This window comes from Lissotriton vulgaris, chromosome 1_1, assembly GCF_964263255.1.
Source record: "Lissotriton vulgaris chromosome 1_1, aLisVul1.2, whole genome shotgun sequence".
Classification (NCBI taxonomy): Eukaryota; Metazoa; Chordata; class Amphibia; order Caudata; family Salamandridae; genus Lissotriton; species Lissotriton vulgaris.
This window is the reverse complement of record NC_141685.1, coordinates 569,471,716-569,498,500: the sequence shown is the minus strand read 5'-3', so window position 1 is coordinate 569,498,500 and position 26,785 is coordinate 569,471,716. Positions and strand designations below refer to the sequence as shown.

Genomic DNA, 26,785 nt, shown 5'->3' with positions numbered 1-26,785 from the left:
TGTGCCCCATGGGAACAGTCCAGTCCGAACTACCAAGCCATGTCTTTCCCAGACCGGAATCAAGCATCCAAGGACCGGTTTCTGGCTATCAGCCTTCATTCAGCCTGGATAGCTTGACTCCAGTGGTGTGGAGAGCCTGGGACTCACGTCTGAGTATACCCAGCACACTCGGGGTGAAAATTGCAAAAAACACAGTTGATGGACAGAATGTAGAACAATGTCATACATTCACCCCAGTACAAGGATCTGGGCCTAAATCCATCGTTTTTTTGCACTCCACACCACCCTGGGTTAGACACTGGCTATATGCAAATCAGCTCTGACCCTGTGCCCCATGGGAACAGTCCAGTCCGAACTACCAAGCCATGTCTTTCCCAGACCGGAATCAAGCATCCAAGGACCGGTTTCTGGCTATCAGCCTTCATTCAGCCTGGATAGCTTGACTCCAGTGGTGTGGAGAGCCTGGGACTCACGTCTGAGTATACCCAGCACACTCGGGGTGAAAATTGCAAAAAACACAGTTGATGGACAGAATGTAGAACAATGTCATACATTCACCCCAGTACAAGGATCTGGGCCTAAATCCATCGTTTTTTTGCACTCCACACCACCCTGGGTTTGACACTGGCTATATGCAAATCAGCCCTGACGCTGTGCCCCATGGGAACAGTCCAGTCCGAACTACCAAGCCATGTCTTTCCCAGACCGGAATCAAGCATCCAAGGACCGGTTTCTGGCTATCAGCCTTCATTCAGCCTGGATAGCTTGACTCCAGTGGTGTGGAGAGCCTGGGACTCACGTCTGAGTATACCCAGCACACTCGGGGTGAAAATTGCAAAAAACACAGTTGATGGACAGAATGTAGAACAATGTCATACATTCACCCCAGTACAAGGATCTGGGCCTAAATCCATCGTTTTTTTGCACTCCATACCACCCTGGGTTAGACACTGGCTATATGCAAATCAGCTCTGACGCTGTGCCCCATGGGAACAGTCCAGTCCGAACTACCAAGCCATGTCTTTCCCAGACCGGAATCTAGCATCCAAGGACCGGTTTCTGGCTATCAGCCTTCATTCAGCCTGGATAGCTTGACTCCAGTGGTGTGGAGAGCCTGGGACTCACGTCTGAGTATACCCAGCACACTCGGGGTGAAAATTGCAAAAAACACAGTTGATGGACAGAATGTAGAACAATGTCATACATTCACCCCAGTACAAGGATCTGGGCCTAAATCCATCGTTTTTTTGCACTCCACACCACCCTGGGTTAGACACTGGCTATATGCAAATCAGCTCTGACCCTGTGCCCCATGGGAACAGTCCAGTCCGAACTACCAAGCCATGTCTTTCCCAGACCGGAATCAAGCATCCAAGGACCGGTTTCTGGCTATCAGCCTTCATTCAGCCTGGATAGCTTGACTCCAGTGGTGTGGAGAGCCTGGGACTCACGTCTGAGTATACCCAGCACACTCGGGGTGAAAATTGCAAAAAACACAGTTGATGGACAGAATGTAGAACAATGTCATACATTCACCCCAGTACAAGGATCTGGGCCTAAATCCATCGTTTTTTTGCACTCCACACCACCCTGGGTTAGACACTGGCTATATGCAAATCAGCTCTGACCCTGTGCCCCATGGGAACAGTCCAGTCCGAACTACCAAGCCATGTCTTTCCCAGACCGGAATCAATCATCCAAGGACCGGTTTCTGGCTATCAGCCTTCATTCAGCCTGGATAGCTTGACTCCAGTGGTGTGGAGAGCCTGGGACTCACGTCTGAGTATACCCAGCACACTCGGGTGAAAAATGCAAAAAACACAGTTGATGGACAGAATGTAGAACAATGTCATACATTCACCCCAGTACAAGGATCTGGGCCTAAATCCATCGTTTTTTTGCAGTCCACACCACCCTGGGTTAGACACTGGCTATATGCAAATCAGCTCTGACCCTGTGCCCCATGGGAACAGTCCAGTCCGAACTACCAAGCCATGTCTTTCCCAGACCGGAATCAAGCATCCAAGGACCGGTTTCTGGCTATCAGCCTTCATTCAGCCTGGATAGCTTGACTCCAGTGGTGTGGAGAGCCTGGGACTCACGTCTGAGTATACCCAGCACACTCGGGGTGAAAATTGCAAAAAACACAGTTGATGGACAGAATGTAGAACAATGTCATACATTCACCCCAGTACAAGGATCTGGGCCTAAATCCATCGTTTTTTTGCACTCCACACCACCCTGGGTTAGACACTGGCTATATGCAAATCAGCTCTGACCCTGTGCCCCATGGGAACAGTCCAGTCCGAACTACCAAGCCATGTCTTTCCCAGACCGGAATCAATTATCCAAGGACCGGTTTCTGGCTATCAGCCTTCATTCAGCCTGGATAGCTTGACTCCAGTGGTGTGGAGAGCCTGGGACTCACGTCTGAGTATACCCAGCACACTCGGGTGAAAAATGCAAAAAACACAGTTGATGGACAGAATGTAGAACAATGTCATACATTCACCCCAGTACAAGGATCTGGGCCTAAATCCATCGTTTTTTTGCAGTCCACACCACCCTGGGTTAGACACTGGCTATATGCAAATCAGCTCTGACCCTGTGCCCCATGGGAACAGTCCAGTCCGAACTACCAAGCCATGTCTTTCCCAGACCGGAATCAAGCATCCAAGGACCGGTTTCTGGCTATCAGCCTTCATTCAGCCTGGATAGCTTGACTCCAGTGGTGTGGAGAGCCTGGGACTCACGTCTGAGTATACCCAGCACACTCGGGTGAAAATTGCAAAAAACACAGTTCTACGTTTGTGGCACATTTAGCCCTTGAATTGCTCACTACATAATCACGCTGATACCAAATTCACCCGGGTTTGGTAGCCCCTAATACGACATCTTTCTGGTATGGAATACTCTCGATTGGTTCCCCCTAAGTTATGTGCCCTGCAGCTGTTTGAAGACTCTCTCGAACCTTATGTGAGGGACCAGAGGCAATGACTCTCCTGAACCGAATTCTTTGTAGAAAAGGCCTCCCCTCATTCTCTAAACCAGGACCGCTGACCCCCTCCATCCACAGTATATAATTAACGCAACTTCCCTTGCTCCCTTGCTTGGCTGAGCCGTTTCACCCCCTCCTCTTTCATGCTCTTTTCCTTTTCTTTCTTCTTTTTTATTGTTTAATGTGAGATATATGCCCCTGGTGTCGCTCAATTTGATCTAATAGATTGTTTAGTGCATGAGCAGGTGAGCAGGTTATCTTTCTGGTTGCATTATATAAAACACCCAATGGTGTTGGCTGGGGACAATCTCCATAAGACCGTAGACCGTAGTGATGTCTACTGCCTTCCCAGTATCTACCTCGAACTCTGAGAGAAGTTATATAATTGAGACAGGATCAGTGGCATATTGTTGCCTGACACTGTGGACTAGGGTGTGACAGTACTAACTCCTTTTTTTCTGTTTTATTTGAAATGCACGGACACTCAAATTGAGTGACAGTTTTTTAAATGTCTTTTTGGTGGAGCTACATATGTTTCACTTGTGTGTTACATTTTTAATAAACAGATTTGAAACAAATATATTCAATTTAATATTCTCAATCAGACTTACCTAATGCCCAGCTGCCCTTCGCAACAGCATAATGTCCTCGCTGTGCCCTTCTAATGCTGATATATTGCATATGCTTTGGTCTTACCCATCCCTTGCTCTTTATTGTCAGAGGGTCCTTGCATTGCTATCTAATATGACAGGTTGCTCCTAGCCTGCCACCCCTGAGGCAATTCTGCCGGGCCTCTACCCATATTCTGATCTGGGCAGAGCCACAAGTCTTATCAATCTCACTTTGTGATTGGCGAAAAAAACTGTTACAATGCATTGGAAAAACACAATACCCCCAGCCATTAACACCTGGTCTATGACTTCACTCTCTTGGTCCCGGTCGGAAAGGACCCTGCCACATAGAGAGGAAAGGGGAGTTGTGGGGTGGGCAAATGGGAGGTGGGTGCAACATTACATCAACAAAATTGCAGTCATACATTAGAGTATTGTAACTTTAAAACAGTAATGTAATGCATGTCGGCAGTTTTGTGTACATACATTATGATACATTAGATACATTTAAAAAAAAGAAAAGAAAACTCACTTACCTTGCAGCACAACAGAGCTCCCGTCGGCTGTCCTTCACTTCCCCAGGAAACTTCCCTAACCAATCCTGACGCAGTTCTCAACAAACATGAGAGCAGCGCCAGGATTGGATGGAGCAGGCTCTCTCTGAGCTCCTCAAAAGCACTGGAGGCCTTTGGTTGGTCTCACCCCACCTGTCCAAGATAGATGGGTTGAGAGGTTTAAAGTGCACGTCTCGCTGGCCATAGAAAGACGGCCGGCCAAAGGGACATGCGCACTTTAAACCTCAGTGCCCTGCCCATGACTTCTTTCTGCTGCTGCCAGTCAGTAGCTGCCCAGCCCACATCCTGACACTCGGATCGGGACAGGGATATAGAAAAATTTGATTATAATACATTAACTGTCTCATCATTTTATTTTTCATCGCTGGGGCCTGAGGGGCATTTTAATAGGTGGGGCGACACTCCTCTGCCTTAATGGTAGAGACGCCCCGGTTTATAACCCAAACATGGGATACCCTAGTAGAGGCATTCAGTGTGGCTACTACAGATGATGAACGCCCACTGTAGAATTCCCCTGACTTGACTTCTATCTATGTTTATTTGTGTTGTTCAAGCTAAAAAGGTTGATATTTTATCTACCACTTTTTCTACGGAGACAGACAACCAATTGAGATACAGGGTGCTGACTATTGGGGTTCTTTAAAGACTAAGGGGCCCATTTTGATAACGGGCGGATCGCCACCGCCTATATGGCGGTTGCAACTTGCCCGCTGTAAACCACCGTCCGCTCCCTAATTTCCCCACCAGGACCCCGGCGGACAGAAAGACCGTCTGCCGGTTTTCCGCCCGGTTGCAGAGTCGACTGGGCGGAAAAGCAGCTAACATGGTGGCGGTGTCTGGGAGACACCGCCATCCATATTAGCATGTGTGCAGGAAAGTGCCTTTCAGGCACACAAGGCAGGTAGTTTCTGCCATTGGGGGCCCGTTGTGGGCCCCCAGGGACTCTGGGGGGTGGGGGTGCAAATGGGGGTACCTATGGTACCCCTCAACAGTTCCATGCACAACATGGCAGACACCGCACGGTGCCTGCCATGTTGTGCATGGAAGTGCACAACATGCCTTCCTGGCATTGTGGCGGGCGGTGCTGAGTGCACTGCCCACCACAATGTCAGGAATGCTGCATGTGCCCGCCACTGTGGCGGACGCATCGTAATGTCCCCCATGAGACCCCTGCCCTTATGGCGGGTGGTCCCTTTTTTGCGTCGGGATGGCGGGCATGTGCCCCTAAGGGTATGTCTGACATCTTATCCTTTCACATCCATAGAGCAATGACGGCTGGAAAAGGGGGAGGGTGGTATGGAGTTAAATGTGATGATGTTTTTATTTTACGTTCGGTCGTTAGTCATAAAACGAAAAAGAGACAGGCACTTGTGTTCTCCGTATTGAATGAATCAAGGTACACAAATAGATATAAACTGTTTCGCTTTTATGTGCATAATATAAATGTGCAGCATTGGACTCTATACCTCACCTGTCAAAATAAAAACTAGATATAAATAATTTTTGAAAACTCCATTGAAAGTATAGTGGTAAATCACGTTTTGAATGCAAGCACACACAAATTAGATCAATAACCACAGCGACTAGATTTACAAGTAGCGGAAAAGTAATCATACCTATTTTTATGTGTTTATTACCAGAATACATAAGCCATTCGTACACCTCATCACTGATGCACAGGGCGTCATGTTTAATACACAGGTCAGCAATAGCCTGCAGTTCATTTTTGTGAAACACCTGAAACACAAATATTTAAGGAAAACCTTTTTATTAGTGCAGCAAAACCGAGCTTTTGACTATGTATGGAAATTCAGAAAAAAAGTCTTACCTTGCCCATGGGATTATTGGGTGTATTCAGTATGATAGCTTTGGTCCTAGAATTAAATTTACCAGCTAGTTCTATAGGGTCTAATTCCCAGTCCGCACTAGACAGTGAACCACTTCCATCCTTTTGTTTCTGCAGAAAGAAAAACATTCATTATTGTGGTTCATGCATCTAAACACATATTTCCAGTTAATCACTAGTGGATACATATTCTTTCTCCAAAGCAGGCTGCTAGAGACATAGTCACGCATAGCTTGTCGAAAAATATGCTAATGTAAACCAATCATCAATTGGCAGAGGGAACATGTTTTTGAATTCTGTCGGAGGGGCTCAAAGCAATGCTGCTTTGCGGTTCAAGGCAATCATAAAACATACATTTTAATGTATAGTAACAATGCATTAGTGATTAAGTTGAAACACAAAAAACAAACGATTTTGCACTGAGTCTAAAGTATTTACTTGGAGCATTAATGTGCATTTTACGATAAGGCTGTAAACAATTCAATTAAAGATAGGCGTGACATTAAATATAGTGAGAAACGACAGTGGTCAGTGACATGAGTGAAGTGAGTGTCATATATACATGAGTGAGACAAGTTATGTACAAATTACACACGGGAGAAAAAAGCTAAAATGGTCAGTAAGAAAGGGGTACCAGTGTCTTTCTAAGATTGCACAATTGCTTGCTAATTTGGAACCAGATGACTTGAAAAAAGGGAACCAAAAAACTACGTTGACGTTTCGACCCTAACGTGAGCCTTTTTTAAGAAAGCGTTATGGCGGGTCTTTGTTCGGACAAGGTGAAGGATGAAGGGGAAAGACAGCCTAAAAAGAAACAAATTCCTGTGTGTCAGGTAAGTTCCAACTATGAAGACATGAACTAAAGAATCATAGGAGGCGATACCTCTATCATGATACTCACGCATGTGGGATAATACTCCTAAAACTGCATTAGTGGTTGTTGCAAAAATGGCCAGCAATCTGATGGGATTAAAATGTATTAAATTATGTTAAAAATGGCATGGTTAAGTTAAAACGGGGCCAAGTTGTTGCGTGAGGAGGAAGGAAGATCTTACCTGAAGGATTCAGGAAGACTCCAAAGTGGGAAACCTCAAAAAGAATTGGTAGACTTTTTCCATTCAAGGCAGCACCAAGGATCACTGTACTGACATTCGGATATTTAGATACTTCATGAAAACATTTTGCTCCTTTTCTTTCCTTTTTCCCATCCTTATATAGGGTTTATAAGCATGTTTAGTAGTTGATCTAATTAGTTCTATTACAAGGACAGAAATTTTAGAGCGTTTCTGTCACTGATTGTCAAAATGGGTGACTCATACACATCTTGGAAAAACCACAGTTGATGGACAGAATGCAGAAAAATGTCATACATTCACCCCAGTACAGAGATCTGGGCCTAAATCCATCGTTTTTTTGCACTCCACACCACCCCAGTTCAGACATGGCCATATGCAAATCAGCCTTGACCCTGTGCCTCATGGGAACAGTCCAGCCCAAACTGCCAAGCCATGTCTTTCCTGGACCGGAATCAAGCTTCCTAGGACCGGTTTCTGGCTATCAGCAGTCTTCAGCCAGGATAGCTTGACTCCAGTGGTGTGGAGAGCATGGGACTCACGTCTGAGCATACCCATCCCACTCGGGGTGACAAATGCAAAAATAACAGTTGATGGACAGAATGCAGAACAATGTCCCCGACCACCTCCACGGCGATTTCCACGGCCGCCACCGCGCTGGATGTTAGTCTGCGGTGCGTGGCTGGCAGCACGTGTGGGGGCGCCCCTTCCTTGGCCACGAAAGGAGCGAAAGGCACCCGTTTGCTGGCGCTGGGCCGGGAGGCCCAAGGACTTGGCCGTAGCCCTGGAGTCCTTAAAGCGCTCAAGCGCATGATCTGTCTTGTCGCTAAAAAGGCGACAGCCATCAAACGGCATGTCCATCAGTGTATTCTGGACATCGGCTGAAAAGTTGGCGGACCTCAACCAGGCGTGGCGACGAATCGCCACCGTCGTTGCCATCGCTCTACCTAGTGAGTCGGTGGTATCCAGCCCACACCGGATCGAATATTTTGCTGCATTCCGGCCTTCCACAAGGGCTTGGCCGAGTTTGGCCGTACCTCCAAAGGACACTCTGGTAGCAATTCTGTTACCGTATCCCACAGAGAGTGGGTGTAGCGGCCCAAGAGGCATGCGGTGTTGGAAGACCGCAGTCCCAGACTAAGGGAGGAGAATACCTTTTTGCCGTACTGCTCATACCTCTTGGATTCCCTGTCCGGTGGAGCCGACGGGAATGCGGTCTGGGAATTTGATGCCTGGATGACCAGGTTCTCAGGGGTGGGGTGGGTGGACAGGAAACATGGGTCGCCCGGGGGCAGGCGGTGGCGTCTGGCCACGTTCCTATCTACGGGCGAACCCGTAGCGGGCCTGGACCAAGTGCCCAAAAGAACGTCGGTCAAGGCCTCATTAAACGACAGCAGAGGCTCGGCCGAGCTTGACTGCGGTTTAAGGACCTCAGTGAGGAGATTAGTCCTCACGTTCGCGACGGGGAGCTCAAGGCCCAAGGCCTTGGCTGCCCTCATCAACACCACGCTGTAGGTTGCCCCCTCCTCCGTAGCCACGGTAGGAGGGGAGACAAAACCAGTGTCTGGTGATGTGTCCAGACCACTGGCATCCCCAAGTCCACCTGTACAGTCCTCTTGAGACTGACACTCTCAGGTCAGAGGGTCCTCAGACCCCTCCCAATACTCCTCTTCACCCATCCCCTGATAGTCAGGGTTGTCAAATGATGAGGCCGGTTCATAGAAGCTAAACTCCCAAAGCGGCGTCGAAAGCGGCACCCAATGGCACCGTTCCGACGCTGGAACCGGAGCGAGGGAGGCATCGGGGACGGCGCTGCCCGAGGACAGCGCCGGAGGTGACACCTGAGGGACCGGCGCCGGTGAGGTCGTTAGGTCAACCGGCGATGACCCGGATCCCGAAGCGGATCCAGTGGGGCCCTGCGGCGCCGGGCCCAAAGGCGCCGGCGGCGTCGGAGCCGAAGCACCCGACGGTGTCGGGGCCGAAGCCCCCGACCCGCTAGGGGCCCCAGACGGGTCCGCTGGGCCCGAAGGCACCGTGGAACCCGTCAGGGAAGAGAGGTTCCTCATGGCCATGAGGAAGCGCTCGATCTCCCCCGGCATCGCGTCTTGCCCAGGGACCGGAGGGTGTGGAGCAGGCCGCGACGCCCGCGACTTCGACGGAGCCGCGTGGGCGGTATCACTTGAACCCCCGGTCGCGTCGCGCGAGCGTCGGGGGGAGTCAGAAGAGCGATGACGTCTCTTCGACTTCTTGTGCTTACCGGACGACGACTTCGACCCAGAGGAGTGATGCCGACGCAAGGGGCTGTGATGGCTCCGACCCCGCAACCTGTCCCTCGACCTCCTGTGGGACCGGGACCTCTCACGGCGCGGGGCCGACTGCAAGAGTTCGAGTCGCTTGCGGGACCGCTTTCGAAGTCAGTGCCCGGCAGTCGGGGCAGGCCTTGTCGTCGTGTTCGACGCCGAGACAGTGGAGACACCGACAGTTAGGGTCGGTGACCAACATCAGTTGGTCGCAATCCTCACAAGGCTTGAAACCAGGCATCCCTATCGGCACCGTCAGGAGTCGCAAGACTCAAGAAAAAATGATCAAAAGGGATCAAAAAAGTTTAGTCAAAAAGTGACTAAAGGTACTGCTTTTTCCAGATCTGCGATGCCGGCGCGGAAAAAAGAAGAACTGACGTCAGCACGCGGAGGCCGCGTCTAAGTACTCCGACGACGTCATCATGGTGCCCACGACGCTGACGGCAGACGCGGAGCCGCAGCCGACACCTACTGACGCGCAAGGGTACTGCTACGCAAAAATTTCCGGATCCAGTCTGACGCCTGGGGATATTCTAAGGTAAGGAATCTATCACTAACGTGTCTCTTTCAGATTCCATCGTTTTTTTGCACTCCACACCACCCCAGTTCAGACATGGCCATATGCAAATCAGCCTTGACCCTGTGCCTCATGGAAACAGTCCAGCCCGAACTGCCAAGCCATGTCTTTCCTGGACCGGAATCAAGCATCCTAGGACCGGTTTCTGGCTATCAGCCGTCTTCAGCCAGGATAGCTTGACTCCAGTGGTGTGGAGAGCATGGGACTCACGTCTGAGCATACCCATCCCACTCGGGGTGACAAATGCAAAAATAACAGTTGATGGACAGAATGCAGAACACTGTCATACATTCACCACAGTACAGAGATCTGGGTCTAAATCCAACATTTTTTTGCACTCCACATGGCATATGGCCATGTCTGAACTGGGGTGACAGAGTGGGCTAAAGAACGGTGAAGGATTAAACCCAGATCTGTTGACTGGGTGTGAGTGTTTGATTGGTTCAGATGCCCCGTCTATCACCACCCCCTTTTGTACCGCTTTGTTCACCATAAGTGGGCAGGGTATGCTCAGACGCGAGTCCCTTGCTCACTTTGCCACTGGATTCAAGCAAGCCTGACTGAAGACGGCTGTAATGCCAGAAACCGGGTCTGAACTGGGGTGGTGTGGAGTGCAAAAAAACGATGGATTTAGGCCCAGATCTCTGTACTGTGGTGAATGTATGACATTGTTCTGCATTCTGTCGATCAACTGTTATTTTTGCATCATACACATCTTGGCCCACAAGTCATTATCTGTAACAGGACAAGCGCCAAACACCCAACGCTTTAGTCATTCACTGCAAGGCGTAACTACGGGTACTTTTCGGAAGAGCTGGTACCAAGTGTGTAGGAGAGAGATTTTCCACACATCAAAAGAGGGTACTACAAAAACCTAAAGCTATTATATGTTCCCATGTCAGGTGTGGGATCTTCAGGCAGCCCTGGCTTCTAAGCCAACAGCACTTTCTATGTTTAAGTTTGTGAGCCCCTATTTACAATGTGAATAACAATACTACAAGTCCTGGAGTTTACCAGCATGCTTTTTGAAGCGTCGGCGCTAGCTAAAGGGGTCACAAATGGCAATGGAGTTGCATGGTAGTTTTGAATAGCCATACAAAAGTACCAACGCTTTAAGGCTTGTGCAGAAATGAGAAACACAGAGAGATGCATGCTGATATAAACTTGATTTAAGTGTTTAAGGAAGAAAATCTGCATTTAATATGGTGCAACTCAGGTTAATAGTTCCACGTATTGACATATTTTGGAAGGGGCTTATACCATTTCAAATGTTAGGCTATTCAGAATCATTCTATGAAACAATGTACAGACATTAGTGTCTTAAAGAAATGTTTAAAATGACAGTCATGGTCCACTAATAGCCATTTAAATCAACGTTGTCCTGTGAGTGAAAGAGTTAGAGGCATGGAGTAAGTAAGAGAGCTAGAGACAGAGTACAAATAGAAAACAAGGAAAAAGTCTGTGCTTAGCAAAGACTACAGAAAGCCACTCAACCCAATTCCAATCGAGAGAATATTGTAGATTCTTCATTATGCTTAAAAAAAACATTTTTTTATTGTAGTGTGTGTAAAATATGCATACCTCTTGGACTGTGAGAAATGCTTTTTTAAAAAACTTTTTGGGGCATAGGTTTCATTACCACCAACACACACAAATACACAAAATACAGGTAGCCAATGGAAAAACCACCAGAATTAAGAAAAAAGTAAAAGCTTGAGAAGAGGAAAAACACAATAGGAGTAACATGTGCAAGAAGTGATGATATTACATGAGGGTTTTTGACCAAGAATGGTGTAATGAGAAAGTATTTTGCTCGGGACTGCAATGTAGATCCAAGAGGACAGTATTCATGCAGAATATCAGGATAACTACTATGTTCATTAATTCCATCTAGATTAGCTTTACTTCTTAATCTTATGTGTATTTCCCAAGCATCTATCATGGATCTGACCATGTTGCATCCTCCTGCTCTAAGGTAACACTATGCCCTACCACTTCCAGATCAACAACCTCATTGGAGGGGGGGGCGTGGCTAAGCGCTGAATATGGCGGTCGCCTGTTAGGCGAGCTCCGGACCCGGGCCTTCGATATCCTGAAACAAATCCGCTAAATTCACACAACACAATCTTTACTGGACACCCAAAACCGCTAGAAAGGTAGATGGGACCCACCTATACCGCCGGCGCTGCAGAGCTGTGACGAGATTCGGAGTACTGAGGAGTGGGCCTGGTGGCGCAATAATAGAACGGCACCATCTTAGACTACCAATACGGAGGACGCAGAGGGCTGCTGCTAGCCGATGTGGAGCTGCGGTGAGGGGCCATCGTCTGAGGGAAGACACAAACCAACACTCGGCACCGGTGAGCGGAGGCGGAGCGAGGATCGGCTTTCGGGTGTTGCGAGGAGTGAGGGATGAGCCTCCATGGCGGACGGCAACATGAAGTGAGACAGGGGCAGCGGTGCCGCCTTGCTCTCCCGCCTCCCCTACCTGCTGCAACCTGTCACAGGCCCGGGTGCGGAGACATGGGAATGGGCACTGCCTGCTTCCTGCCCTTGGACTGAGAGTGCGGGACAGTGATCGCGGAGTGGCTCTGGTTCCTGTGCTCCCACCCTGCCCCTGACACTTTGTCCGGTGCCCTTCTGGCATCTGGAGCGGTGGCTGCGCCCTGGATTGTGACCGCGGTGTGCACACACTCCTCCACGGCAATTGTTCCCCCGACTGCGGAGACGAGACGCGGCTGCCCCCGGGATTGGGGCAACATTGGAAACTGCTGCATCGAAATCCGGCGAAAGTTATAGATCCAGGCAGTCCAGCGGTGCGGAGACCATATGCAGCGCGGACACTTATCTTCGCATCACGGCGTACACCAGAGGTGAGGGGCTTATCAGGACTTGCACGGCGGCATGGGCTTCACGTACATATACCTGAGACTGAGTTAGTGCCTCACCTGTCCTTCAGGGGGTGCAGAACCTGGGTCAAGGGAGTCTTAGATGACCAGGGTTAACATTTTACCACCCCCAGGGCCCGTGGCGGGGATCCTGCGATGATCTTACTCGGAGTGCGACATTAGCCCTGAGGAACTGGCAGAAGGTAGGGCGCAAGTAAATATCGTCATACTAGGACACTGGGTAGATGGTGACTAAGTGAGCTAGCTGAAGCAACTCTTTTGGGACTAAAATAGAGCGGAAAATACAGAACACCCACTGGCTACACTGTATAAGGGACTGGGATTTTTGCAACACCTTGACTGTACCCGCGGCGTGTTGTCATCTTTGGAGGATACTAATCTCCTTGCCTAATATTCCATCTACCAAGAAAAATGGGTCGCAACAGGGCGAAGCAACTGGATCATGGTCGCACAGACCCTGTGCCAGGCGTAACAGATCAAATAGACAGTACACTTGCCTCTAGCTGTGTCCTGCCTACGGCTGTCACTGCGCCCGTGGATAAATTGGACCTTATCCTACAAGAAGTGCGGGATTCTAGAAAGGCGATCGAGCTTCAGATTGGGACCCTAACATCTGGCCTTAACCTGCTCCGGGCGGACCATGCTAAGACGTCGGACAAGGTAAAGGAACATACGACAATACTGGCAGAAGTGGTGCCGAAGCAGAAACAAATTGAAACGGACGTGAAGCAACTGCAGACACAGGTGGCCACTTTGCTTGATCGCGTGGAGGATGCAGAAGGAAGGGTGAGAAGAAGTAACATTCGTGTGATGCCAGAAAAAAGTAAAGGGACCGACGCATTACATGGAACAATGGCTTTGAGACCACGTCACGGCGGAGGGCCTCTCCGAGCAATATTGTATTGAACGCATGCACCGGATTCCAGCGGGACGGCCAAAGCCGGGGGCGCCGCCGTGACCAAATATAATCAGGCTGTTAAATTTCCATGACAGAGACATTCTTCTACAAAAAGCCAGAGAATCAGCCTCAATACTTTGAGAATGCGCAAATTTCATTGTGTCCTGATTACATGACATTGGTGCAGCGGCAACTGTCCTCCTTTATGGCGGTAAAACGGAGACTTAGGGATCTGGACCTGAAATATGCTTTACTCTTTCCGGCACGCCTAAAAATAATGTACGAACGGAAAACGTATTTCTTCGAGAGCCCCGGAGACGTCGAGGTCTGGCTGGAGGTGATGGAATTGACCAATGCCGCAAAGACGTCCACGCAGATTGCAGACGGGAGCCGGTCTTCGGTCGGCACTGCTGCGGATGGGGTGAGCGGCTGCGCCGTACTCCGGCTCGTAAATATGTTACAGCGCAACAGATACAACAGACTAAATCCCAAGCGATCATTGCTGCAGCCACCTTCACGAATACTCCAAGGCCAGACCCTAAGTCTTCCTCGGACGACGACATGACACATGAATCTGACTCTGAGGGCAGTGTGGCCCTGTTTTCATCGGCCACCCCGCAGCTGATAAATGATCTGTTTGGTTAACTGGACTGGTGCAAGTATCCTTTCCTCATTGTAACTAAAATATGTACTACTGACTGTCCCACTGGTGATATTAGAAGATTCATAGTGGTAGGCGCAATAATATTATGCCCCAGGGCGCCGTGGAAGCTCCAGTGTACTGTTGTACGATCGAAACAACCCCATGAGAAGCGCTAGCGCGGTCCCCCACAAGGCGAAGGCTCTTTTCATGAATATTATGTTTATATTGGTTACGCTAAGTTTTGTGGTCCGGTATAGTTTAACGACCAGACCGAGTATTGGGAATGTAGGGGGGTGGGGAATGGTCTCACCTCGCCTATTGTTCTTGTCCTGATGGCCTACCTGGGTTACGTGCTGCTAGATCATTTCATACAGACTGAATTGCAATGCATACATTGGGAAAATACACAGTCATAACGTGGAATATACGCGGTATGGGCACAATGCAAAAACGCCACAGAATACATGCACACCTACAACGCCGTAAGGCACAGATAGTATATCTACAGGAATTGCACATGGTTGAAGGTGAGGCTGCGAAACTCCGAAAGAAATGGAGGGGTCAAATCTTTTCAACCCTTTATTCTAACTATGCGAGGGGGCTACAATCTGGATTCGTTACGGAGTGCCTTTTGTGGCGCAGGGTCAAAGAATAGATAAGCTAGGCAGATATGTTTTGGTGAAAGGGACATTAGATGGTCAATTGGTGGTACTAGGTACGATATACGCCCCTAACTTTGATCAGGATAAATACTGGGATATAGAAAGTGGGGCTCTGGCGGGATGGGAAGCACATCCATGGATAGTGGGGTGGGGGACTGCAACACAGTAATGGAAGTGTCCCTGGATAGCTCACACCCACCCTTGCATGGCAATGGGGTACACAAGCAAGCTGAGGCATTAGGAAGGTGGGCGGAGGGGTGGGGGCAGTGTGATGTGTGGCGGTTACATCCAACCCATAGGGAATACTCCGACTACTCTGCAGTACATGATCTCCACACTAGGCTTGACAGGATCTTCTGCTCTGATAGGATAGCCATGCAGGTGCTTAAGTCCACGTATCTACCCAAAACTTTCTCAGACCACAATCCACTAGAGGTGTTCCTCACATGGGCCAGAGTGCCCACCCCGGTCCCGACGTGGTGCCTCTGGCCACAGATACTTAATGACTCAGTGTTTCGTAGTGACCTCTCTGACGCTATTGAATGCTATTTTGCAGAAAACAATAAAATGGCCTCGAGCAGGTTGGTGGAGTGGGACGCCTTTAAGACAGTAATAAGGGGGAAGGCAATTAGTATGACAGTGGGAGCGCGACAGGAACTGCACAAGTCTCTCATAGAAGTCGAAGAAAAAATGGGTAGGTTAGAGCAAGAAGCAGTGTACGATGTAGAGCAAAAAGCCCCACTGCAAGAGGCGCCCATACGACACGCTGAGCTGTTGGAATCGCTACGGGTGATAGATTACAAGACATATACACAGCATGCGCACACTGAAGCAGACAAGGCGGGTGCATTACTCGCTCGAAAATTTCGAGACACTCCCCCAACGGTGATTATTCCTCAAATTGACACAGGGAACGGGGCCATGGTGTCCAGTCAGGGAGAGATCAATACCGCATTTAGGGGCTACTACAGCACTGTACGGGATGCCTGACTATGCCAATAGGGAACAAATGGAAGCTTTCCTGTCCACCCTAACATTTCCAACACTACCGACATCGGCTCAGAAGGAACTCACGGGACACGTCATACAGCATGAGATTAAGGTAGCTATCAAAGGTCTGCCACATAATAAAACCCCTGGCATGGATGGACTCCCCTTTGAATTCTATGCAATGTATGCAGATGCCCTAGTGTCCCAGCTAGTGGAACTATTCAAAACGATCTGGGAAAAGGGTTCTCTACCCGCCACGACAGCACAGGCTCTTGTCATATCACTACCGAAGCCGGGAAGAGACCATACCGACATGGCTAATTACCATCCATTATCGCTCTTACCCACCGAATATAAAATATTAAGTAAAGTGCTGGCTAATAGACTACTGCCACACTTATCGAAACTGGTTCATATAGACCAGCCCGGGTTTCTACCAGCACGCAGTACCTCACTCAACATTAGGAAATTACATTACCTAATGACAGAGGCCCGAGACGCTACCCACATGCGGGCTGCATTTCACTGGACTTCCGGCAAGCATTCAACTCCCTTAATTGGGACTATATGTTTCAGGCGCTATCAAAGTTTGGACTACCAGATGGGTACATATCCAGGTTGCGCTTATTGTATAATGCCCCAACAGCATGCACTAGAATGGGGGGTTACATTTCAGAGGAATAAACCATACATAAGGGGACCAGACAGGGATGCCCCTTGTCGCCTCTCATCTTTATTTTGGCACTAGAACTGTTAGCCATAAAATTAAGGCAGGATTTCCTAGATTGGGGGATTCTGATAGGGAATACGACCCATTTATTCTCGGCCTATGCCGATGACATTCTTATGTACGTCCAAGATTGCTGACGACCCCTCACCCCAATGTTTGAGACAAACCAAAATTTTGAACTCTTGTCAGGTTTGGCTTTAAACACTACCAAAACACATGCATTCTTTTTCACAGACCATAAGGACATTTCTGACCTAGCATTTGGGGACACCAGAATTCAAGTCACACCGTCCACGTTCAGATATTTGGGCATCCAAATATATAGGACACACAAGGATATGCTAGATGGCAATTGAAATAGAGCCATCAGAGCTTTACGATCGAGTATAGTTTTTTGGACTGCTGGACTGCACTGCCACTATCTATCATGGGACGAGCAGCAATTGCAAAAATGGTTGTCTTACCAAGACTACTATATTACTTTACAAATTTACCGTTGATAGTGCCACAGGCCACTTTTAAATTACTAAACACCATGATCACGGACCTTATCTTGTCATTTGAGATGTCATCAGTGATGTGATGAGTGATGTCACTGACCATGTCATGAGTGATGTAATATGTGATGTCATCAGCAGTGCATTGCGGGCGCGCAAGTTATAGTTAGCTGAACTAACTAGAACTATAACTAACTATAACAGGGGGATTTTTTTATGGTTTTGTATGAGAGAAATGTCCAGCTAACTATAACATGGGTGAAACCTATGGGTTTTTCAGTAAATTTCTAAAGTTTTTTAAATGCTAATTCCGAACTATAACGTGGCTGAAACCTACGTTTTTTTCAGTGAATTTCTAAGGTTTTTTAAATGCTAATTCCTAACTATAACGTGCCTGAACCCTATGTTTTTTTCAGTGAATATATATATATTCACGGAAAACTAAACACCCACTTCCTTGACAAAGAAATGGAAAGTTTGCATCTCTGCAACCTCTCTAATTTTTCACCTTAGTCATCTTTCACTCAATCAACACAGCAACCACAAATACACACACCTACTTGCTACCATTCTTGCATAAGGTTATCAATTATTCTTCTTTAATTCAAATTCAAACTGCAGGCCCTTTATTCAGCCTTTTTGGTAACTACTACCCGTGAATAGCAGTGGGTAATTTGCACACTTCTGTCCTTTCTTGCGTCTTTTCTACCACACACTGCGGAAGGTTTACAAGTCCCTTGCGCCACTTTTGCATAATTTTTCCCACGACCTTGTATACCTGCCAAACTGTGTGTACTTTATGCACTAGCTTTCTTCCTTAGTTGTTGTACTAGTTTCTCTTGCTCCCACTGCGGAATCCAACACCCTATCTGTGTAATGACCTGGAAATCCAAAGATCCACTTCACTGACAATGCAGTGGGTAGTTTGCGTCTCTCCAACCTTTCTTATTTTTCACGTTTTTTATCTTCTAATCAATCTACTCATCATCCACACATACACACATCTAATTGCTGCATTCCTAATCTGTGATTATCAACTATTCTTCTACTTTGTATTCATATTCAAAGTGCAAGCCCTTTATCGAGCCTTTTTGTTGTAACTACTATTCCAGGAATTCTGCTCATACACAACACTGTTGCAAAAACAACAGTTGATGGACAGAATGCAGAACAATGTCATACATTCATCCCAGTACAGAGATCTGGGCCTAATTCCATCGTATTTTTGCACTCCACACCACCCCAGTTCAGACATGGCCATATGCAAATCAGCCTTGACCCTGTGCCTCATGGGAACAGTCCAGCCCGAACTGCCAAGCCATGTCTTTCCTAGACCGGAATCAAGTATCCTAAGACCAGTTTCTGCCTATCAGCCGTCTTCAGCCAGGATAGCTTGACGCCAGTGGTGTGGAGAGCATGGGACTCACGTCTGAGCATACCCATCCCACTCAGGGTGACAAATGCAAAAACAACAGTTGCTGGACATAATCCTGAACAATGCCATACATTCACCCCAGTACAGAGATCTGGGCCTAAATCCATCGTTTTTTGCACTCCACACCACCCCAGTTGAGACATGGCCATATGCAAATCAGCCTTGATCCTGTGCCTCATGGGAACAGTCCAGCCCGAACTGCCAAGGCATGTCTTTCCTGGACCGGAATCAAGCATCCTAGGACCGGTTCCTGGCTATCAGCCGTCTTAAGCCAGGATAGCTTGACTCCAGTGATGTAGAGAGCATGGGACTCACGTCTGAGCATACCCATCCCACTCGGGTTGACAAATGCAAAAAAAACAGTGTCTAACCCAGGGTGGTGTGAAGTGCAAACAAACGATGGATTTAGGCCCAGATCCTTGTACTGGGGTGAATGTAGGACATTGTTCTACATTCTGTCCATCAACTGTGTTTTTCGCAATTTTCACCCCGAGTGTGCTGGGTATACTCAGACGTGAGTCCCAGGCTCTCCACACCACTGGAGTCAAGCTATTTAGGCTGATGAAGGCTGATAGCCAGAAACGGTCCTTGGATGCTTGATTCCGGTCTGGGAAAGACATGGCTTGGTAGTTCGGACTGGACTGTTCCCATGAGGCACAGGGTCAGAGCTGATTTGCATATAGCCAGTGTCTAACCCAGGGTGGTGTGGTGTGCAAAAAAACGATGGATTTAGGCCCAGATCCTTGTACTGGGGTGAATGTATGACATTGTTCTACATTCTGTCCATCGACTGTGTTTTTTGCAATTTTCACCCAGAGTGTGCTGGGTATACTAAGACGTGAGTCCCAGGCTCTCCACACCACTGGAGTCAAGCTATTCAGGCTGATGAAGGCTGATAGCCAGAAACCGGTCCTTGGATGCTTGATTCCGGTCTGGGAAAGACATGGCTTGGTAGTTCGGACTGGACTGTTCCCATGAGGCACAGGGTCAGAGCTGATTTGCATATAACCAGTGTCTAACCCAGGGTGGTGTGGAGTGCAAAAAAACGATGGATTTAGGCCCAGATCCTTGTACTGGGGTGAATGTATGACATTGTTCTACATTCTGTCCATCAACTGTGTTTTTTGCAATTTTCACCCCGAGTGTGCTGGGTATACTCAGACGTGAGTCCCAGGCTCTCCACACCACTGGAGTCAAGCTATTCAGGCTGATGAAGGCTGATAGCCAGAAACCGGTCCTTGGAGGCTTGATTCCGGTCTGGGAAAGACATGGCTTGGTAGTTCGGAGGGGACTGTTCCCATGAGGCACAGGGTCAGAGCTGATTTGCATATAGCCAGTGTCTAACCCAGGGTGGTGTGGAGTGCAAACAAACGATGGATTTAGGCCCAGATCCTTGTACTGGGGTGAATGTATGACATTGTTCTACATTCTGTCCATCAACTGTGTTTTTTGCAATTTCCAATCGAAATCGCAGCTCAGGCAATGGAACACAGGTTGAACGCATGTGAAAAGGAAAATCAAAACGATAATCCATAAGATATCGTCTGCTGCAGGATGTGCATCCATATTTATGTAAACAAATTAATAAAAGTACACCGGCAACTAATGTGAGTATTATGCGCAATCCACCAAAGATGCTGGAAAAAATCAAATGAAAAAATCTCAAAAAGACACCAAATATACTTTCTACAGATGTCACAAGGCCACTGCTTCTAACTTTAAAAAAGTAAAGTAACTCCGTAGTGAAGGACACATTAAAGATACTCTAAATTAACTCCCCAAAATTCAAGAGCACTTCTGTATTTAATAAATCATGCACTTCTGTGCGGGTGTTTGCTATATAAAGTACAAATGTTTCTGTACCAGATATAAGAGCGACCTCTTTTTGAGACAATAGCGCTCTTATACGACTCATTTGGTTGACTCTGCTTTCAAGGTCGAAATCGACCGCCAGATGGAAACATCCAGCTTCCCATGCAGAGGAGTTAAAACAACTTTTTTTAATCAAACCACACGCTCAGTTACCGTAATCATGTAAGCGATGCCTGCTAACATTGCACAACAATCTCCATTATTTCAAAGTAAATAACTCCTGTTTCCAGTAAACTGAACGTTGTTATGATAGCAGGTGTCGGACTATCTTTCAAAACTCAGTCCAAATCAGGCGCATCTTGTATAAAAGAGCCATGCAATTGTATGTGTCTACAAATTAAGGTGTGATCTGGTACTATTGTGCAATCCTCGCCATTCACATAGACTTCTTTTCCCTCCCTCAGGCACCTATATGTAAATGGTAATAACCAAGCTTCATGGACATAAGCGTTGCCAAAACATCCATATCTGCCTATAGCATAGTATTTCATGCAAACCTCAAACTTAACCAGGTTAAAAAATAACGTTATTATACTGTGGATAAGCCACACACCTGAATTGGATCTCCAATGAGTGACCACTTCTAACCATTCTCATAGCGCACCCTGTGCTCTGATTTGACAGTGAGAGAGTGATCGCACCATAGTTTATACTGCTAATCATTCTTAGCGTGCGCTACAAATACGCTTCGAGGTTACGCGTCGCATCAAAGCCTCCGTGTGACGTCATGTACGGCGCACCGTACAAAAAAGACGCAAATGTTTACAATTGTTTAAAAACATATATTCATGTATTTAATGAACATACTAACAGAAGACTTAATCTAGGATAATTATGGAATAATTTTTTTAAAGTTTTAAATATCCTATATTATTTCTATATTGTATGAGTGCAGCTGTGTGCCCCTCCGCCTGGTACCCTAGACTCCACCACGCCCAGACCTGGTTCATAAGCATGCGTGATCGTCACCACAAAACCATTAGCATGCATATCGCTTTTCCACACATGCTTTTACAACTAGTATGCATTTCCCACACATGATAAATGCATAATCTTAATAATGTTTTTGTTGTTGACCAACACGTGTTGTAATGCCTATGCCTTACGTCCTTCAAATTAGTTTCTAGGTATACTTGTGACCAACTCTGATAAGATCGGAGGCCAAGGACAAACACTGTGGTATCTGTGGCACCAAATCTCATCAATCACAGAGAAAATATACGCAGGGTGAAATGAAAGTAAGAGGTATAATAAAAATAACGAAGGAAAACTACAAAAATGGCGGTTGGAGGGAGTATGTAACCAACGTTTGGTGCCTCGACACTACATTTCAAATAAATATACATACAATATATTTATTAATATATTACAAAAGTATAGCACCGGATAACACACATGACCCGGGAAAACAAAGCAGCAAATGTAATACCTAAAATCAGGAGAGGTTTGCTTGGCGAACTTGAAGAAAAAGAAAAAAAAGTGCACTTGCAAACAAGGCTGCGCATACGTAGACAGTACAACTGATGCAGCAAAAAATAAAAGGAAAGTTTCACATACTGTCATAGAAATATAGCTCTAAACATTGCCCTGTATTTTGCCCCCGCCGGGACCTAATAAACAAAACGGGCTTCTAGTTTTTTTTCACCGTTTCCACCGCGTACAAGTACTGCACGAGTATGCCGCCATTTTTATTTTTTTTTAATACAAATTGAGCCTAAAGATCCATGTACCACCCCCCTGACCAAGACTATAGGGTCAGAATGTTTCTACCATGCCACATTTCCTTATATCTCAACTTTGTTTTACTGTTTTCTTGTGACTCGGCTCTTGCAACAAACAAGATGGCTGCCAACATTTCCTGTTTTGGAGTATTGACAACCAATCAGCATGCAGCTCTTGCTCGTAATTGTACGTCTTTCCAAACCCGTACGCCTCGATTTTCCTTTACAAAAATTAAAATAAATAATAGAGCCTAAACATCCATGTACGACCGACCCCCTGAGCAAGCCTAGTGCGTCAGAATGTTTCTAGCCTACCCCCTTCCCTTATTTCTCAACTTTGCGTTGCTGTTTTCTTGTCACTCGGTTCTAGCGAGGCACAAGATGGCCGCCAACACTTCCTGGTTTTGAGTGTTGACAGACAGTTCACAGCCAATCAGCATGCAGCTCGTGCTCGTAATTGAACAGATTTCCGTACGCATGCTGAACTCCGTCTCTAGATATCGCTATGATTTTACTTGCAATTTTCTCAGAAACTACTGAACGGATTTACACAATTTAACAAAAAGCACAATCTGCAACCAGAACTCTACCTCTCTGGCAAATTTCGTGTAATTCCGTTCAGCCGTTCGGGCTGTAGCCCTGGCTAAAGGTCCCTTTGGAAAATTGCATGGCGAAAACACGTTTTGGGACCCCCCTTTTTTCTCAGCGCCCGCTTGACGAATCACCCCCAAACTTTCGGGGAGGGAGCGGAACTGAGCAGGCCATTTTCTTGGAGAAATTCACGAAGATTCGTCCACCCGCGCCAAAGTTATTCCAAATAGAATGTTGTGGATTTCCTATGGAAAGTAGGTCCTAACTATAACTACCTACTGGCGACCGCCAGTAGGTAATTATAGACAGACTGAGACCAGGAAATGAAGAGTGGGGGAAAGTTGGGCAAGGTTTTTATAGTTAAGAAAGATAATGTGTACAGATACAACCTGAATGCACAGACGTCCTGGAATGTGCCGCAGAATAGCGTATAAAGATCATGATTTGTACTGAAATCATTAAAACTCGGAAAAGAAAATATTGTACCTTGAAACGTTACGAGATGGATAATGTAACCTGGTTATTTGCACTCAAACAAGAAAGGATGTAGGTCATGCTTTGTAAAACTTCAATAAAATGTGTTAAAAAAAACCTCTTTGGAGAGAGAGGCAACTGCTACAGTGAATTGGCTCCCATTCCCAGGAGATTGCTGGAGTCAGGACTCGCACATAAGCGAACTTTAATTACTAAAACATGCAGACAGCAGTAAGTTGATTCAGTGCTGCTGGGAGGAATTAAACCTTCTGGTGTGCACTGAAGATGTGTTGACAGTGGCATGGTATATCTTTATCAGCCATCAATCAAGAGCAGCGAAAAATATTGCCAGTGATGTTGATGGAATAGAGGTTTATGGCAACATATCTGGCAGAAACCAGATAAACTGCCTTAAACTCCATGATCATTATTTCGAGGGTAATGATTTCTAATTTAATCACGTCTGACATTATAAAATGAAGGGATGAACGGATTTACAGAAGGGTAACATATGAATGGCATCAGAAAAAAAAGAATAACATTCACTATAAACATTTGGATAAAGATAATTACCAACTTGTGCAAAATTAATTTTAATGAAACATTCTGCATGTCATTTTCAAAGCAAAAACAAAATAGCATGCTTACACATCGCAAGGGGATATAGACAGGCGTTGCTCCCACCATCTTCACCATAGGCATATAGCAGTCATAAAACGGTTCTATAATAATCACCTACAAAAGAAGAATATTAAAAAAAGATTGAAGCATTATGTTTCCAAATAAATTCTTGTTTTCCAATCGTTCTCTTAAGCCTAACTCTCTCCAGTATTGATACCTAAAGCTGGCTAGTAATAATTAGGTCATGGGGTTTCAAAACATCACTAATCAACCATAAACACATTCTGAAATGCAATTTTATTATACAAGGAGAAAACCAGTACCATGAAAACTCGAAGTCAGGCAGTGGAGTAATGAACGTTAAGGAGGCCCCCTGCAAGGTAGACAGAAGGGCCCTGCTCCACAGGGCTTTAAGTAAGAAAAAAACTGGGGGTGCTCTAAAAGGAGCGTGGCAAATTTCGTAAAGGGGTGTGGCCTGTCCGAGTAGGGGCGTGGTCTAAATCAGGAGAACTAGCATTGTGTGCTTAAGAAATTCATGAAGTCGCATCCAGCAAAGGATGATAAAATAGGCAAAAAATAATATTTATTACGTATAAGCCATAAAATACCAAACGCTTTAAAAAAAAGATGTAACAATTATTTACATTACTTAGAAATCTATTGCAGGATTTCCCAAAGCCCTTAAATATATTCACTGTGTCTATTTTGCTTGAGTTTCTCACTACAATTTTCTTCAGCAGACCTTCTACCTTTTGCCAGCAAACTCTTTGCGTCAAATGTTTCAAATGGATAACCATTGAGTTTTACCCATAAGCATGAAATTGACTAAGCCCTTCGGCTTGGAGGACTCCTGCTCCTAGCGTGTGAAACGTTATTTCAAAACGAATGTGACTGAGATGTTTTTCAAAAATGCCCCAGATACACTTGTGGAGTCACAGAATCACCCAAAGTAGCGTTTCCCATATATCACAACTGTAAAACACCTTCTTATTATACAATGGATTAGTTGGGGCAACTAATGTGTAACTAGAGATGGGGTCAGCAGAACGCACTTATGTCTCATCAGAGAGGTATAGCTTGGTTCCTATGAAAATTGAGCATGGTACCCACAACTGGGCGAAGTCGCTGCAACAACCAACAAGGTGATGGGAATAATTCTAACATGAATTGCTGTCAAGTTTCGGACTCATGAATCCACTGAAAGCACGTGCCACCCCTCAATCTCTGCACTAATGCACAGGATGGAAAGTGCCAACAGGTGCACAGGAGGGAAAGTGCCAACAGGCCCAGAAATCAGGTGAGAAAGAGAATCCCTCTGTCTTTAGAGAACCGGGAAATGGGAGCAGAAGAGCAATGGCGAACTGGAGCCCACCTCCTTTGCACAGCTCTGTTTCAAGAGACAGCATCACCTGTCTTGGTGTTACAAGGGGAGGAAAGCTGACTGGCTGTATGACTGAGGGCATGTGCTGTACAGATAATACTGGGCATATTACAAGGAATATATTCCTTATGAAACAAGCTGTACTGGTTTCAGCAGTGAGTGGTACAACAGTGACCCGGGGGCGTGCCAGGAATCTGACTGAAGGACCCGGCGCACTGCTGCAAACACACGTGTAAGACCCACCAAACAAAGTAGGCAAGAAGCAGCACTACAAAGGGGCATGGTAGGAGAGGTGCTAACGGTGACCCAAGATATAGAGAGGGCGACAATGAGCAACTGCGAGGGCTGCCAACCAGATGTGAACTGAATTATAAACTGGAAAGCGAGGGCAGCTATTGGGCTAAATGCAGAAGAAGTCTTGAATATGGATCTCCCCCCAGTGGTGTAACATAGGCTCCCCGCAGCCCCTATGATGTGGGCTCCCCAAGCACCTGAGTGTAGTCAGAGGGGGGCCCCCTCCAGGTACTTTGCAGGGGGGCCCCTCAAGTTTCGTTACGCAATTGACACGTAAGTAGCAACTGGGCGACCTGTACAGAGAAGGCAGGGCCGCCGTTAGCGTGTGTGATCATAATCTCCCCCCGTGCAAACTCCAGTTACCGGTTACCTTAGGATGTGAAGGGGGCTGTGCGGTCCGCGCTGATCTCCGGTGAAGCCGCTTTCGCCGGTGGGACGTGCCTCGGCCTCAGGTTCAGGCAGCTCGTTTCCTTGATGACGAGCGTGAGGGAACCCTGGTCGTGCCTCTCCAGACGCAAGGTAGCACCGCCTGACGAACCTCCGCGTTGCTGGGGGAAATCCTTGTTGCTGTGACCAATCCGAGCGTGGCTCGGAAATGACGATCCCGGGCCGGTGGTGGTGAATACTTGCAGGGTGTTTTCAAGGCTCCTTCTCAGGGCGCTAACCCGGCCTCGGGCACACAACACAACTCGAGGGGCAGTGGTGGAGTCAATGCGCACACAGCGCTCGGGGGCAAAGCAGGCGCTCCAAAGTTTCTCAGCGGTGCGTTAATCCGCACACACAGAGCGCAAGGGACTCAATCCTGGGGCAGATGACGTTTGAGGCAGAGCAGGCCTCACAACCTTATGCCCCAGCTGTGTGCCGATGAGCACACCGAGACAGATTTATCAGGGGGGCAGCTTCACGAAGGCACAGCGCAGAGACCTACACAGCAGCTGAAAGGGTGGGCGCTAGAGAACTTTTGTATCCCTGTGTTCCCAGCTCTTCTTAGGCCCTTGGTGACAGGCAGGCTTCAGCGAGGCAAAGCACACAGCACAGCTCCTCTTCAAGTTAGGGGGACACAGCACATAGCAGACAGTCGCTTCCT

General features: G+C 47.1%; 1 protein-coding gene across 2 annotated transcripts in view; it reads right to left on the bottom strand.

Moving 5' to 3' along the window:
• Positions 1-26,785, bottom strand: part of KYAT3 (kynurenine aminotransferase 3) — a 425,395-nt gene that overhangs the window by 115,201 nt on the left and 283,409 nt on the right. For both annotated transcript variants that reach the window (XM_086953965.1, XM_086953966.1), the window contains 3 exons: positions 24,051-24,137; positions 6,013-6,141; positions 5,801-5,921 (listed from right to left, as the gene is read on the bottom strand). In XM_086953965.1, the coding sequence (XP_086810091.1) occupies positions 5,801-5,921; positions 6,013-6,141; positions 24,051-24,137 (337 nt within the window). The remainder of the gene's footprint in view (positions 1-5,800; positions 5,922-6,012; positions 6,142-24,050; positions 24,138-26,785) is intronic.